This window comes from Podarcis cretensis, assembly GCF_951804945.1.
Source record: "Podarcis cretensis genome assembly, chromosome: 12".
NCBI lineage: Eukaryota > Metazoa > Chordata > Lepidosauria > Squamata > Lacertidae > Podarcis > Podarcis cretensis.
In genome coordinates, this window is record NC_137181.1 from 8,255,644 (window position 1) to 8,269,002 (window position 13,359).

At 47.9% G+C, this 13,359-nt stretch overlaps 1 protein-coding gene across 1 annotated transcript in view; it reads right to left on the reverse strand.

The window, feature by feature from the left end:
- Positions 1-13,359, reverse strand: part of MINDY4 (MINDY lysine 48 deubiquitinase 4) — a 101,808-nt gene that overhangs the window by 24,674 nt on the left and 63,775 nt on the right. Inside the window, exons 14-15 of the mRNA XM_079946725.1 lie at positions 6,725-6,788; positions 4,930-5,091 (exon numbers count right to left, since the gene is read on the reverse strand). Of these exons, the coding sequence (XP_079802851.1) occupies positions 4,930-5,091; positions 6,725-6,788 (226 nt within the window). The remainder of the gene's footprint in view (positions 1-4,929; positions 5,092-6,724; positions 6,789-13,359) is intronic.

Genomic DNA, 13,359 nt, shown 5'->3' on the forward strand with positions numbered 1-13,359 from the left:
TGAGGCTCCAATGCTTTGGCCACCTCATGAGAAGAGAAGACTCCCTGGAAAAGACCCTGATGTTGGGAAAGATGGAGGGCACAAGGAGAAAGGGACAACAGAGGACGAGATGGTTGGACAGTGTTCTCAAAGCTACCAGCATGAGTTTGACCAAACTGCAGGTGGCCGTGGAAGACAGGAGTGCCTGGCGTGCTCTGGTCCATGGGGTCACGAAGAGTCAGACATGACTAAGCACGACTAAACAACAACAACAACAATTTGTAGGGCATCGCCAGCCCTGGAATTCTATTAATCCATAAACACACACACACACACTTGGGCAGAGTCCTGTTAGATCAGGCCTGTTCTCACAGCGGCCAAGTAGAGTCCCACAGAAAACCTGTAAGCTGGACATGAGCTTCCTCCAGGAGGCTGAAGGATTTGTCATTAATCAAGTACATTCCCATATGGACAGGTCACGTCTGAAAATAAACACAAAGATCAGGCTGTTCTATGATCACTTGCAGATTTGACTAGGAATTGAGAACATGAAAGGCAATGAAGAGAGGAGAGAGGATGGAAAGAATCGAGAGGTTCAGAATAAATATAACAAGCTCAGATCTTGACAGGGAGGTCAATCAACTGTGTGATGCAGCAGCAAAAAATAGCTAGTGCTACTCTGGGCTGCACTAACAGAAATAGAATGTCCCAATCAAGGGAAGTCATAAAAAAGGTAAAGAACGACTTGGGTTGCAGCGCTCATCTTCCTTTACTTGGCGAAGGGAGCTGGTGTTTATCTACCTCCACAGACAGTTTTTCTGGGTTATGTGGCCAAAGCATCTGTCAGAGGGAAAGGGAGTATCTCTCTGTGTGTGTTCATTAGACAGTGCATTTATTTTCTCAACCTGGCTGCTGAGAATAGAGGCATATTGCCATTCTAGAAAAAAGTGGCTTCATTTTATCCGAGACCTGCTGCATCCACTTAGCGCTGTGCCAAACGGCTCAGCCGTGCAGAATGAGCATGCACCATGAAATTTACAGCATGCGGTGCATTAAAAGAAAATGTTATGAACATGATGTGTAAAGGTAAAGGACCCCTGACAGTTAAGTCTAGTCGCAGACGACTCTGGGGTTGTGGTGCCCATCTCGCTTTACAGGCTGAGGGAGCTGATGTTTGTCTGCAGACAGTTTTTCCAGGTTATGTGGCCAGCATGACTAAGCCGCTTCTGGTGAAACCAGAGCAGCGCACGGAAATGCCGTTTACCTTCCCGCCAGAGTGGTACCTATTTATCTACTTGCACTTTTTGACGTGCTTTTGAACTGCTAGGTTGGCAGGAGCTGGGACCGAACAACGGGAGCTCACCCCGTTGCAGGGATTTGAACCAATGGCAGATTCATACTGGGCCATCCACAGATCATTTCGCTGTATTAGTTGTTCTCCAAAGCTTCCCCCATGTTATTGCCTAGAAAACATGAACGTGGGTCCAAAAAATGAAAACCAAAATGTCTGTGGTCTGGGAAGTTCCAGGATTCCATCAGGAAGTGATGGGAAAGACACCAGTTGGAAACAGAGTACAGTCAACAACCATTTTGTGCGGCGGTTCTGTCCTGACGGGAGGCAGGCAGGATTAGGGCGAGCGACACTCCAACCTTCCCTGGACTGGTGCAAAGGTGGCCTAGATTTCTCTGTCTCCCTCTCTGGTATGGTTGATTTCTGATGGGTTTCACATTGGTCGGTTTTAGCCTGTGTTGGATTCTTGAGGTTTATTGTCACTTTTTATTTTATCTTGCTTAGAGCACAGTCTAATTGGTCACATTTCTCACTGACGTGCGTGATGCCCAGAGAGCTTTTTCACGAGGCATCTGAGAAGCCTAAGTAATACATGCCATAAATAAGTAAATATCCCACATTTCGCCCTGTACTCTAAAGGGATTCTAGCATTTGATTAACATACGGCGTCTGGGGGAAATTGGGCTCCCGGCGAGCAACTTAATCAATTGCAGAAATCCCTGCAAAAGGGCATGCCCATTTTTTGCCTTAAGTGAAACTCCTGATGCAAAGAGGCTGGGTATATGTGTACATATACAATTATTGAGAACATGTGCCCCACCACTGTGTGTTGGAAGGATTAAGTCTCCAGACGCACGAGGGAAGCAGAGAAAGGCAAATGAAATTCTAGTGGGTTTAATTCTTCCTCGGCTCAGTTCTAAAGCAGGCTGGGGGAGAGCGGGCGTGCTGTCTCCTCTCAACCGCTGGTGTGTAAACAAGAGAGAGGATCGTAATACTCCTTTAAGCAAGCTGGCATGACCAGAAACCAAGCTGAACCCAAACCTTTGCAATCGCACACACACACACTTAATTCTCCTGCCCGAAATGTCAGCAAATGGGCTCAGTCAGCACTGAATTAACTTGCAGTAACTGAAACCTCAGTGCCTAGGACTCAGTGGGTAAAACCTCAGTGCCTAGGACTTGCTGATCGTAAGGTCAGCGGTTCGAATCCCTGCGGCGGGGTGAGCTCCTGTCGTTCGGTCCCAGCTCCTGCCCACCTAGCAGTTCGAAAGCACCCCTAAGTGCAAGTAGATAAATAGGTACCGCTTTATAGCGGGAAGGTAAACGGCGTTTCCGTGTGCGGCGCTGGTGCTGGCTCGCCAGTTGCAGCTTTGTCACGCTGGCCACGTGACCCGGAAGTGTCTTCGGACAGCGCTGGCTCCCAGCCTCTTAAGTGAGATGAGCGCACAACCCTAGAGTCGGTCACGACTGGCCCGTATGGGCAGGGGTAACTTTACCTTTTTAACTAAAACCAGGAATAGAAAAGCAGCAGGGGGAGAGACACGTGTTCAAGGATAAATGCAGGGCTGGGGAACCTATCACTTTCCAAGCACGGTTGGGCTTTTTGTCAACAGGGGAAAGGCTGTAGCTCAGTGATAGAGCATCTGTCAGCCTTGCATGCAGAAGGTCGCAGGTTCAATCCCCAGCATGACTGTCAAGCAGCTCTTACTATCAGAAAGTTCTTCTTGAGGTTTTGTTGGAATCTCCTGTCTTATAACTTGAATCCATTGGTTCGGGTCCTAGACTCCGGAGCAGGAGAAAACAAGCTTGCTCCATCTTCCATGGGACAGCCCTTGAGATACTTGAAGATGGCTCTCCTATCTCCCCTCCATCCCCTCTTTTCCAGGCTAATCATGCCGAACTCCCTCAACCGTTCCTCATAAGGCTTGGTTTCTAGACCCTTTACCATCCTGGTTGCCCTCCTCTATCAATATCCTTAAACTGCCATGCCCAGAACTGGACACAGTATTCCAGGTGTGGTCTGACACAGGCAGAATAGAGCGGTACTATGACTTCCCTTAGGGATGCGGGTGGAGCTGTGCTGTAAACCACTGAGCCTTGGGCTTGCCGATCAGAAGGTCGGCAGTTTGAATCCCCACGACGGGGTGAGCTGCCGTTGTTCGGTCCCAGCTCCTGCCAACCTAGCAGTTCGAAAGCACATCAAAGTGCAAGTAGAAGCAGCTTAGTCATGCTGGCCACATGACCGGAAGCTGTACACCGGCTCCCTCGGCCAATAAAGCGAGATGAGCGCCGCAACCCCAGAGTCGGCCACGACTGGACCTAATGGTCAGGGGTCCCTTTACCTTTAACTGCAAGGATGGCTGCGCTTTTATCAATGGTTTCTCAAGAGTGGTGAATGGCACTATCTAGTGGGAAGAAACTCCAATGAAAAGACTTACAAGGATTATTATTTTATTATTATTATTATTATTATTATTATTATTATTATTATTATTATTATTATTATTTACATGGCTGTTTATTTGTATATATATTTTAAAAAATTATACATGGATGTTTTTAGGATTGTCTTTATTTGTAATGCCTAATAAAGGTTCGGTGAAGTAAGCGTCATGGACATGTTGTAGAATACATCTCTCTCCACCCACCCACCCACAAAATCCCACCAGGCAGGGAGGGGGCTGCTTCCTTCAAGTCTCTTTACATAGTTGGTCAAGCTCTAGCCACCTCTGCAAACATTTTTGAAGAAAGCTAGAGGGCTAATTCCTGAAGCTGAGGCTCCAGTATTTTGGCCACCTCATGAGAAGAGAAGACTCCCTGGAAAAGACCCTGATGTTGGGAAAGATGGAGGGCACAAGGAGAAGGGGACGACAGAGGACGAGATGGTTGGACAGTGTTCTCGAAGCTATCAGCTTGAGTTTGACCAAACTGCGGGAGGGAGTGGAAGACAGGAGTGCCTGGCGTGCTCTGGTTCATGGGGGTCACGAAGAGTCGGACACGACTAAACGACTAAACAACAACAGAGGGATAATGAGATGATTCAGTAGAAGGCAGCTCCATATGCTCCTATATTCCCATGGGGCTGATTACAGAAATTCACCTTATTATCCTGGAATGCAGGAGGAGTAAGAACAACAGAGAAGTAAAGGAACACTGCCACACCCCAATTTTGCACAGATGTCAGGTTGGAAAACAGTGTACCCTGTGTTGGGATTTGCAGGATACTGAGTAAGTCTGCAGGCTTCAACAGGCTGATGCAATACTCTGTGAAGTGCTGGCTCAGAGTGACTCAGCAGGAGTGTGATTAATGTGATTGGCTATCACTTGTTTTAAAAAGGAAAGCCTGCTCAACAGTAATTGTGGTGTAATTGTGCTGTGGTGTGGTGGTGCTGAGTATTCGTTTGCCTTAAGGAGCAGGTACTCTGTATGGACTGTTTTTGTAAATACTTGTATATAGCTCACATTAAAAAGACTGCACTGAAAAGAAACCTGGGACTCTGAGCGTTTTGCTAAAAAGCGCCGCGAAGAATTCATGACACCCTGTGGTTCAAAGAGGGTTCTCCTCCTGAACTAGATACAAGTAAATCAAAGACGGCCTTTCTGGACAGGGAAAAGGCCAGTTTCATCAGTGTTGGAGGCCCTTGGAATTTGGTACGTACCTGACAGATGTTGTAGTGCTCAAAGAGGGACAGGACGCCGATGTCGCTGCGGCCAGAGACGCCTTTCAAGAGGGTGACGTTGCCGTTCCCAGAGTCCAGCTCCATCACGTCGTTGAAAACATTGGACACGGCTTGGCCAGTCAGGAGAAGGTTGACTAGTTCCTGGTAACCGCAGAAGAAAAAGGGGCTCTTGGAACAGACACTGGTCTGGTAGGAAGAGCTGGTGCTCATGTTCTAGGAAGAAGCAAGGGGGTCTCCTCTTCTGCAACAAGCTCCCTTGCAGGACCAGAAGAGGCATGAAAAGGGCAGGGGAGAGGTTGGTTGCACATGGGCACAGTCTCCAATTTCTTCAGGAAAGCCTTGGAGAGTAGGGGACTTCAACAGCTGTGGAGAGGTGGGGATTTTCAGTCCCAGCAACTGATTCCTGAGGATGAGCTGCTGTGCTCATTAAGGCCTGACACTCAGCCAAGTCTCTCAAAATCCTGTTTTTGCTAATAAAGAACTTACTCCAACTTTGAACGGTGTGATTTACTGCCAGCTGGTTATTTGGCAGTGGGTGCCATGGGCAGCCCTCCCCCCATAGTTCCATTTCTCTGCCCTCTCCCAGATCAGCCCCTCCCCCTGCAGACAGAGAGAAACTTTTCCAAGGGATCTGGAGGAAAGTTGGGTCCAGCAAAATTAATCCTAGAACAGGGGTCGGCAAAGTTTTTGTGGCTTGCGCCGGTTCACGGTCCCGCAGACGCCGCGGTGGGCTGGAGTGTGTGTGCACACGCACGCATGCACAAACACTATTTCCGGTGCTCCTTCCGGCGCAGAGGAGGCATGCACAGCTTCGCATTGGCTGCAAGAGCTTCCTGCAGCCAATGGGAAGCTGGCCAGTGTTGCGGAAGGCGGTCCCCGCTCTGCTCCGTGCCAGTTTAGCATGGTGCATGGGAGCCAACCGAGCGGGTGACGGGGATCCCTGAGTGGGCAGCGGGGGTCCATGGGTTGGTTAAGTGACCCCCATGGACCGCTTGTGACCCATGGGCCTTAGGTTGCCGACCCCTGTTCTAGGATTAATTCTGCTGGACCCAACTTTCCTCCTGATCCCTTGGAAAAGGTTCTCTCTGTCTGCAAGGGCAGGGGCTGATCTGGGAGAGGGCAGAGAGATGGAACTCTGGGGGGAGGGCTGCTCCAGTTCAAAGTTGGAGTTAGTTCTTTATTAGCAAAAACAGGATTTTCAGAGACTTGGTCAGGCCTTAATGAGCACAGCAGCTCACCCTCAGAAATCAGTTGCTGGGACTGAAAATCCCCACCTCCCCACAGCTGTCTACGTCCCCTTCTCTCCAAGGCTTTCCCCAAGAAATCAGAGACTGTGCCTGTGTGCAACCAACCTCTCCTCTGCCCTTTTCATGCCTCTCCTGGTCCTGCAAGGGAGCTTGTTGCAGAAGGGTGAGGAGACCCCCTTGCTTTTTCAGCAGCCTGACTCATCCCTGCCTCTTGACGTCCTCTCCTCTCCTGCTTCAGCTTCTGCCTCGGATTGTGGGCTGCTCTCTGCCACAGATTCTCCCTGCTCACTAAGCCCTGTTACCTCTTCAGCTTCTGAGACCTCCTGCTCCTCCTAGTCTTTTCCCTCTGACCCTCATCGTCGTCCCACCACCAACCCCCCAGCTCTGAGCTTTTTCCCTTTGGCATCCCCCCAGCTGGTTCCTCCCACCATTTCTCTGCGTCCAACCAAACCATGGCACCCGCTCACAAAATTCACCCCCTGATAAATATAGTTCGGCCCCGTCTCAGAAGCCTTTGCCATATTTACCTGCGTACAGTACCCGTGTGCGCCAATCAGCCGGTTTGTGATCACGTCAAAATCTCCACGTACTCTAAGGTGGGATGATAAAAATGAAGGCAGCAAAGTTAGATTGACTGAAGTTCCCACCAAAAGGGCACATCAAAAACACATCATAAAAATGGGTCTAGTCCAGGGGTCAGCAAGGTCTACCTCGCTTGGGCCGGTTCACTCCAGCAGAGATCCCTCCATGGGCCGGATCGTGCTTGTGCATGAGTGTACATAGCCACGATTTCCTGCGTCTGCGCAGATGCGATTTTTGGTGTCTGAGCATGCGCAGACGTGATTTCCGGCACCGTGGAAGCAAGTCCCCACGCCGCGCTGTGCTGCTTTAGCACAGCATGCAGGGACTTGCTGAGAGGGTGGCTCAGTTTGGGGGCAGCTCATGGGCCGGTTAAAGACCCCCGTGGGATGCTTGTGGCCCATGGGCCTTACTGTATTTTTCACTCTACAAGATGCACCTGACCATAAGATGCACCTTAGTTTTTAGAGGGGGAATGCAAGAAAAGAAATATTCTTTAAAGGGAGCGCTGAGCAGAGCCTGTATTCATCCCAGGCTCTGCTCAGCGTTCCCTTTCACGAGCCGCATGGAGCGTGTTTGCGGCTCTTGGGGGCTTTTCTTTGAGGAGGGAGAAGGGACTGACAGGCTGTCCTTCCTCCTCGGGGAAAAGCCCCCAACATGCTCCACATGGCACTTTAAAGGGAGTGCTGAGCAGAGCCTCCCGCCTGCATTCGCTCCATAAGACGCACACACATTTCCCCTTACTTTTTAGGAGGGAAAAATTGTGTCCTATGGAGTGAAAAATACGGTAGGTTGCCTACCTGGCTAGTCCACTATTTTGGAGACTGGGCCGGGTTCTGTGACATTCTGTGAGATGGCTCTCAAATTCTGCCATGGGCGTGCAAAGTCCTATTATAAGTGTGCACCGTTCAACCCAAGTGCATTTTGCACTGCTGCTGCACACTTTAAACCAGCCTTAGCCAATGTCTTACCCTCCAGATGTGTGGATTTCAACTCCCTTCAGCCCCAACCAGCACAGAATCCAAAACATCTGCAGAGGACTAGGCTGCCTTAAACCCTTTTGATATATATATATATGCAATCATTAAGTCAAGACTCTGGAGGAATCTGGGTGATTTAAGAAGGGCTGAACCTGAAAATCCTCCCCCAAAGTCAAATGCTAGAATCCATAGGCCTCCTCTATCTTTCTAAATAAAAGACTTTCTTCGAAGAATAAGGCCACAATATCTTTCCATTGTCTACATGAGTATCCTTAGAAAGTATTGAGGAAGTTACAATGAGTACTAAAAAAATTAAAAAGAGCCTTTACCATGGGAAGGGCATTCAAAGAGCATGTTTAAATTTTTAAAAGACGATAACTTATAAAATATTATATTATTATTATTATTTTAGCTACATTAATGGCCGGAACTCTTTTCAGAGCTGAACTGACAAAGCTGAATGTGAAATAATGAGCAGTCAAAGGGAAAATATCACTGCACACTTTCATGGGGCTTCAGAAAGAACCATCTTTGGCTACTGGCCACGGTTTTTCGCTGAGGGAACAATCGCACGCTGGAAACCCCAAACCTTTGCTAGAAACAACTGACCGGTGCAACCTGCGTCAATTAGGGGCCGTGGGATGTTGAGTCCGGACAATAGGAGGAAGTTTCTAATTCCATCCTTGGGTGCAAACGGTCTGGGAATCTTGAGTTGTACCTAAGAGGCCCGCAGAGGAGTGACATCTGCGCTTCACATCATTTCTGAGAGTGAGGAAGCCATCAAGGACATGGGATGGAGACGGACAGCTAAGCCTGGGTTCTACTGAAATCCCCTGGGTAGTCTCCATTAGGTACACATAACTTGGTGAGGAGACAACCAGGCAACTTATCAAGACAGGCCAAGCGTGAACAACACGGGAGTTGGGTCCATTGCTTTGCCCTCCCGCTGCCCCAAATCCGGGCAAAATACAGTGGTACCTCGGGTTACAGATGCTTCAGGTTACAGACTCCGCTAACCCCGAAATAGTACCTCGGGTTAAGAACTTTGCTTCAGGATGAGAACAGAAATTGTGCAGCGGCAGCGGGAGGCCCCATTAGCTAAAGTGGTACCTCAGGTTAAGAACAGTTTCAGGTTAAGAACAGACCTCCGGAACGAATTAAGTACTTAACCTGAGGTACCACTGTAGTTTGCATCATATATTTACACCTATTACACTGGTCAACAACAAATTTGTTGTCTGCATTTTTTCAGTTGATTTAGGACGAATCTGATGCACTGAATCCAAAAATCACATTGGTTTTGCTCAATCAGGTCAAGTTTTTGAGCTATGGCCACATGTCATTTTTTTACGTTTTTGTTCACATGTACGCTTGTGTGGAGTATTTTAGAAGAAGTTGGTGGGGGTAAAATGCCATGTCAAATAATTTTTTTGATTGGAAATGATTATTTTAATGACAAGAAGTATTCAGGCCCGATAGTTCTGGGTGATTATGTCGAAAAGGGATCAGTTTGAAGTCATAAAACCTCGAAATCTTCTATAAATTGGTGTGGCAAAGCATAAAGTTGGGGGGATCAAAACTAAGTTAATGGGGCAGCCACCCCACGAAGTGTATAGGAAACTCCACCCGCGCATGCGCCAACTTATGACTTATGACTTATGGGTGGACCAATGGCAAGAGGAGTCTGAACTTTGGAATTCCCATGGTTTGGAGGGAGCCAACAAACCATGTCACTGACTGCTACTTCTGCGCTGTTGATGTGACTGGGATCAACAGAAAGAACTGGAGCAGCCTGAAGTATCCTGATCTTCAATCAGCATGTCATCCTGTAGCTCATTGTGATGAAATTCCAGTGCCTATCTTTGGAGAACCTCCTTAGTGACGAAGATGCCTCCAGTGTTGAAGGACATGAAGAAGAAGAAGTGGTTCTTGAAGATGATGCTCCACATCCATTTTCCTAAAAGGAGTTGAATGATCTAGTTTGCGACCTCAGCTTGTCAAAGGACTCTGCCAAACTGTTAGCATCCAGATTGAAGTAAAAAAACCTCCTCTCTGACAGTGCTCACATCAGCTTCTTCCGCAGCAGGCATCAAGAGTACCTCTGTTTTTTCTCGGAAGAGAAGGACTTGGTGTACTGTGTAGATATTGCGCAGCTTCTGCTCAAGCTTGGAGTGCCACAGTACGAACCCCAAGATTGGAGACTGTTCATTGACAGCAGCAAGCAATCACTGAAATGTGTTCTGCTACACAACGGCAACCAGTTTGCCTCTATACCCCTGGCTCACTCGAGTACACTGAAGGAGAACTATGAAGCGGTGAAGTATGTGCTGGAGAAAATTGGTTATGATCAGCATAAGTGGTTTATTTGTGTTGACCTGAAGATGGTGAACTTTTCGTTGGGACAACAGTCTGGCTTCACCAAGTACCCATGTTTCCTGTGCATGTGCATGCCTTGCAGAAAAAGGAACGTCATCAACGACCCTCTGGTGGACAGAGACAGAATACTCTTCCCACCGCTGCACATCAAGCTCGGCTTAATCAAGCAGTTCACCAAGGCTCTGGACAAGGATGGTGACTGCTTCACTTACTTGTGCCAGGCTTTTCCAGGATTGACCATGGAGAAGTTGAAAGCTGGCATCTTTGACGGTCCTCAGATCCATCAGCTCATCAGAGATCTAGAGTTCGGAAACTCAATGAACGAAGTGACACTGGAAGCATGGAAGGCATTTGTTCTGGTAGTGAAGAACTTTCTTGGCAACAATAAGGCCAGAAACTACGCAGAACTTGTCAACAACATGCTGACTGCTTTCAGAAACCTGGGCTGCAACATGAGCGTCAAGATGCACTACCTATTTTCACATATGGACCGGTTTCCTGAGAACCTGGGTTCAATGAGTGACGAGCAGGGGGAGAGATTCCATCAGGACATGAAAGAGATGGAGACCAGGTATCAGGGTCGCTGGGATGCAGTCATGATGGCTGACTACTGTTGGACTCTGAAGAGAGACCTCCCTGCCACTGAGCATTCCAGGAGTTCCAAGAAACAGAAGTTCAAGCCCTGAAGTTTGAAAAATGGTGAAGCAACATGCAATTTACGTGTACTTACCTTTATCAATGCCCACCATTCAGTTTACAGTAATCGATGTTTCTATCAGGTAATCAATATATGTTGTTGGAAAAACATTTTTTTTCTCTTAAAAACATATTTAGGATGATATGTGTTGACAAAAATCAGCTGATAATGCCACAAAAATGTAATCGATTTTGTCACAAGATCTGATTTTTTTCAAATCAACATAGCACAAAAACCTGACCTGATGGAGAGAAACGGATGCCATTTCTTGATTCAGCAGTGCAAAAATACCCTAAATCAATTGTAGAAATCTAGACAACATTCAAAAAGTAAAAAATTGTTGCCCAGTGTTATTATTTCATGTTATAGCAAATTTTTAGAGACTAGATTATGAGTCTTTGTAAACTGTATTTCTAAAAGAACTTTTGCGTGACGATTCCCGCCCCCTCCCACAGATGGAATAAATAAAGACACCGGACTCCAGAATTTAGGTTAATGGGCGAAAAATGGCCACAACTTTATTGATTACAGGTAAGAGCGGTATTGGCTTTAGGCATTGGCCCTATCAGACTAACCGGCATAGAACCAAGAAGGGTTAAGCACCAACAGGGGGAGCCCCCGAGATGCACATCCCTAGGCACTCCCTGAGGGGTTACCGCTCGGGAGCGCGCTTTAGGCCCTAGCCTCCATAGGTTTCGGACGAGGCGACGCCCCACGGAGTCCTTTATCGAACTACCCTTCAACATTTTGGGGGAGGTGATGGCGTTGCTCCCCCCCAACTCATTTGCATAATAATACCAATGCCAATGCCTAACCACCCAAACCAAAGGTGTTGTGAGGTTTTGCTACGAGGTAGGCGAAAAAACCAAGTGGCTTCCCAAATATTGCCAATTAGCCAAGTGGAAAAACTCCTACCAGGCCCCTTGTGGCGACCAGTCAAAGCCCATAAAAGGTAAAGGTAAAGGTACCCCTGCCCGTACGGGCCAGTCTTGACAGACTCTGGGGTTGTGCGCCCATCTCACTTAAGAGGCCAGGGGCCAGCGCTGTCCGGAGACACTTCCGGGTCATGTGGCCAGCGTGACATTGCTGCTCTGGCCAGAGCCAGAGCCAGAGCCAGAGCCGCACACGGAAACGCCGTTTACCTTCCCGCTGGTAAGCGGTCCCTATTTATCTACTTGCACCCGGAGGTGCTTTCGAACTTCTAGGTTGGCAGGAGCTGGGACCGAGCAGCGGGAGCGCACCCCGCCGCAGGGATTCGAACCGCCGACCTTTCGATCGGCAAGCCCTAGGCGCTGAGGCTTTAACCCACAGCGCCACCTGCGTCCCTGTCGAAGCCCATAGCAAAGTCCAAATGACAACCTAGAGGGTGGGTGGGTGGGAAACCGCAGCTGGCTGAAAGAAAAGAAAGGGGCGAGCACGGGCTGCCCCGACCTTAAAGGAACCTTTCTAAGCCCGCCCCCGCCACCAGCCGATAGGCTGGCATGGTGAATGATGAATAATAATGAATCCTGGGATTCCCCAAGTCCCGTGGGCTGCAGCCAGCCCCGCGAGGATGTAAGTGGGGCGTGAGCCCGCAACCCCGCCTCCTTATGTCGGGAGTGGCTTTGTTATTGCCAAATGCCAATGTGTTTGCATTATTAAGTTTCTTATGAATAAAAAAAAATCATTTTAAGTTAGAGCTTAATAATTATTTCACTATTAATATACTTCTTCTTAATTGTATTTCAGTTCAACAATTCCTTTGATAAAATACATATTTTGTTATGTGCAAATGGCTTTAGATACCTACTAGGTCCATAAATTACCATATAGAATATATTCAACACACAAAAAAAGCAACAATTTGTTGTTGACAAAGGACAGCTGGACATATAAAGGGCCCATTACCTTCAGTAGCTTAGGGCTGCATCAAACCTAAATCTGGCCCTAGTGGTGGGATCAAGAGACTTTATGGTCACCCAAGGAAGGCCTTGAGGATGCTGCTGTCCCCAGACTGCCTGAAAAACATTATTCCCTCATCTGAATCTGCCCGGGCTTTGAGATCTTCGAAGGAGGCCCTTATCTCAGGCCCACTACCGTCACAGGCACTCTTGATGGGGATGTGGGACAGGGCCTTCTTGGTGGCTGCTCCAACTTTGAAAATCATAGAGAAGCTAGACTTGCTCCTTCTTTGTTGTCCTTCTTACTGACAGGCGAAGAAGACCTTGTACCAACAGGCTTTTGAGAACGGACTGTTTTGGCACTCTGCTGTTTTCAATTATCATTATTGTCGCTGTGGTTTTTTTTTTGGGTGGATCTTTTAATGTTATTTTAATTCCAATAGTGTTTCTTCACACCTTAATGACTGTCTCTGCTATGCTTTTGGCTTCTGTTTTATTTGCGCAAGGCACCTTGAGCCACCTAGACAGGGGGAAAGGGGAAGGGCAGAAATATAATAACCATTATAAAAATAATTCTCAGAGTCCCTTGTCAGATGGGAGCCAAACGGGGCTCCCCCACGTTCCATGACGTTAACGGACAGAAAGTAAGA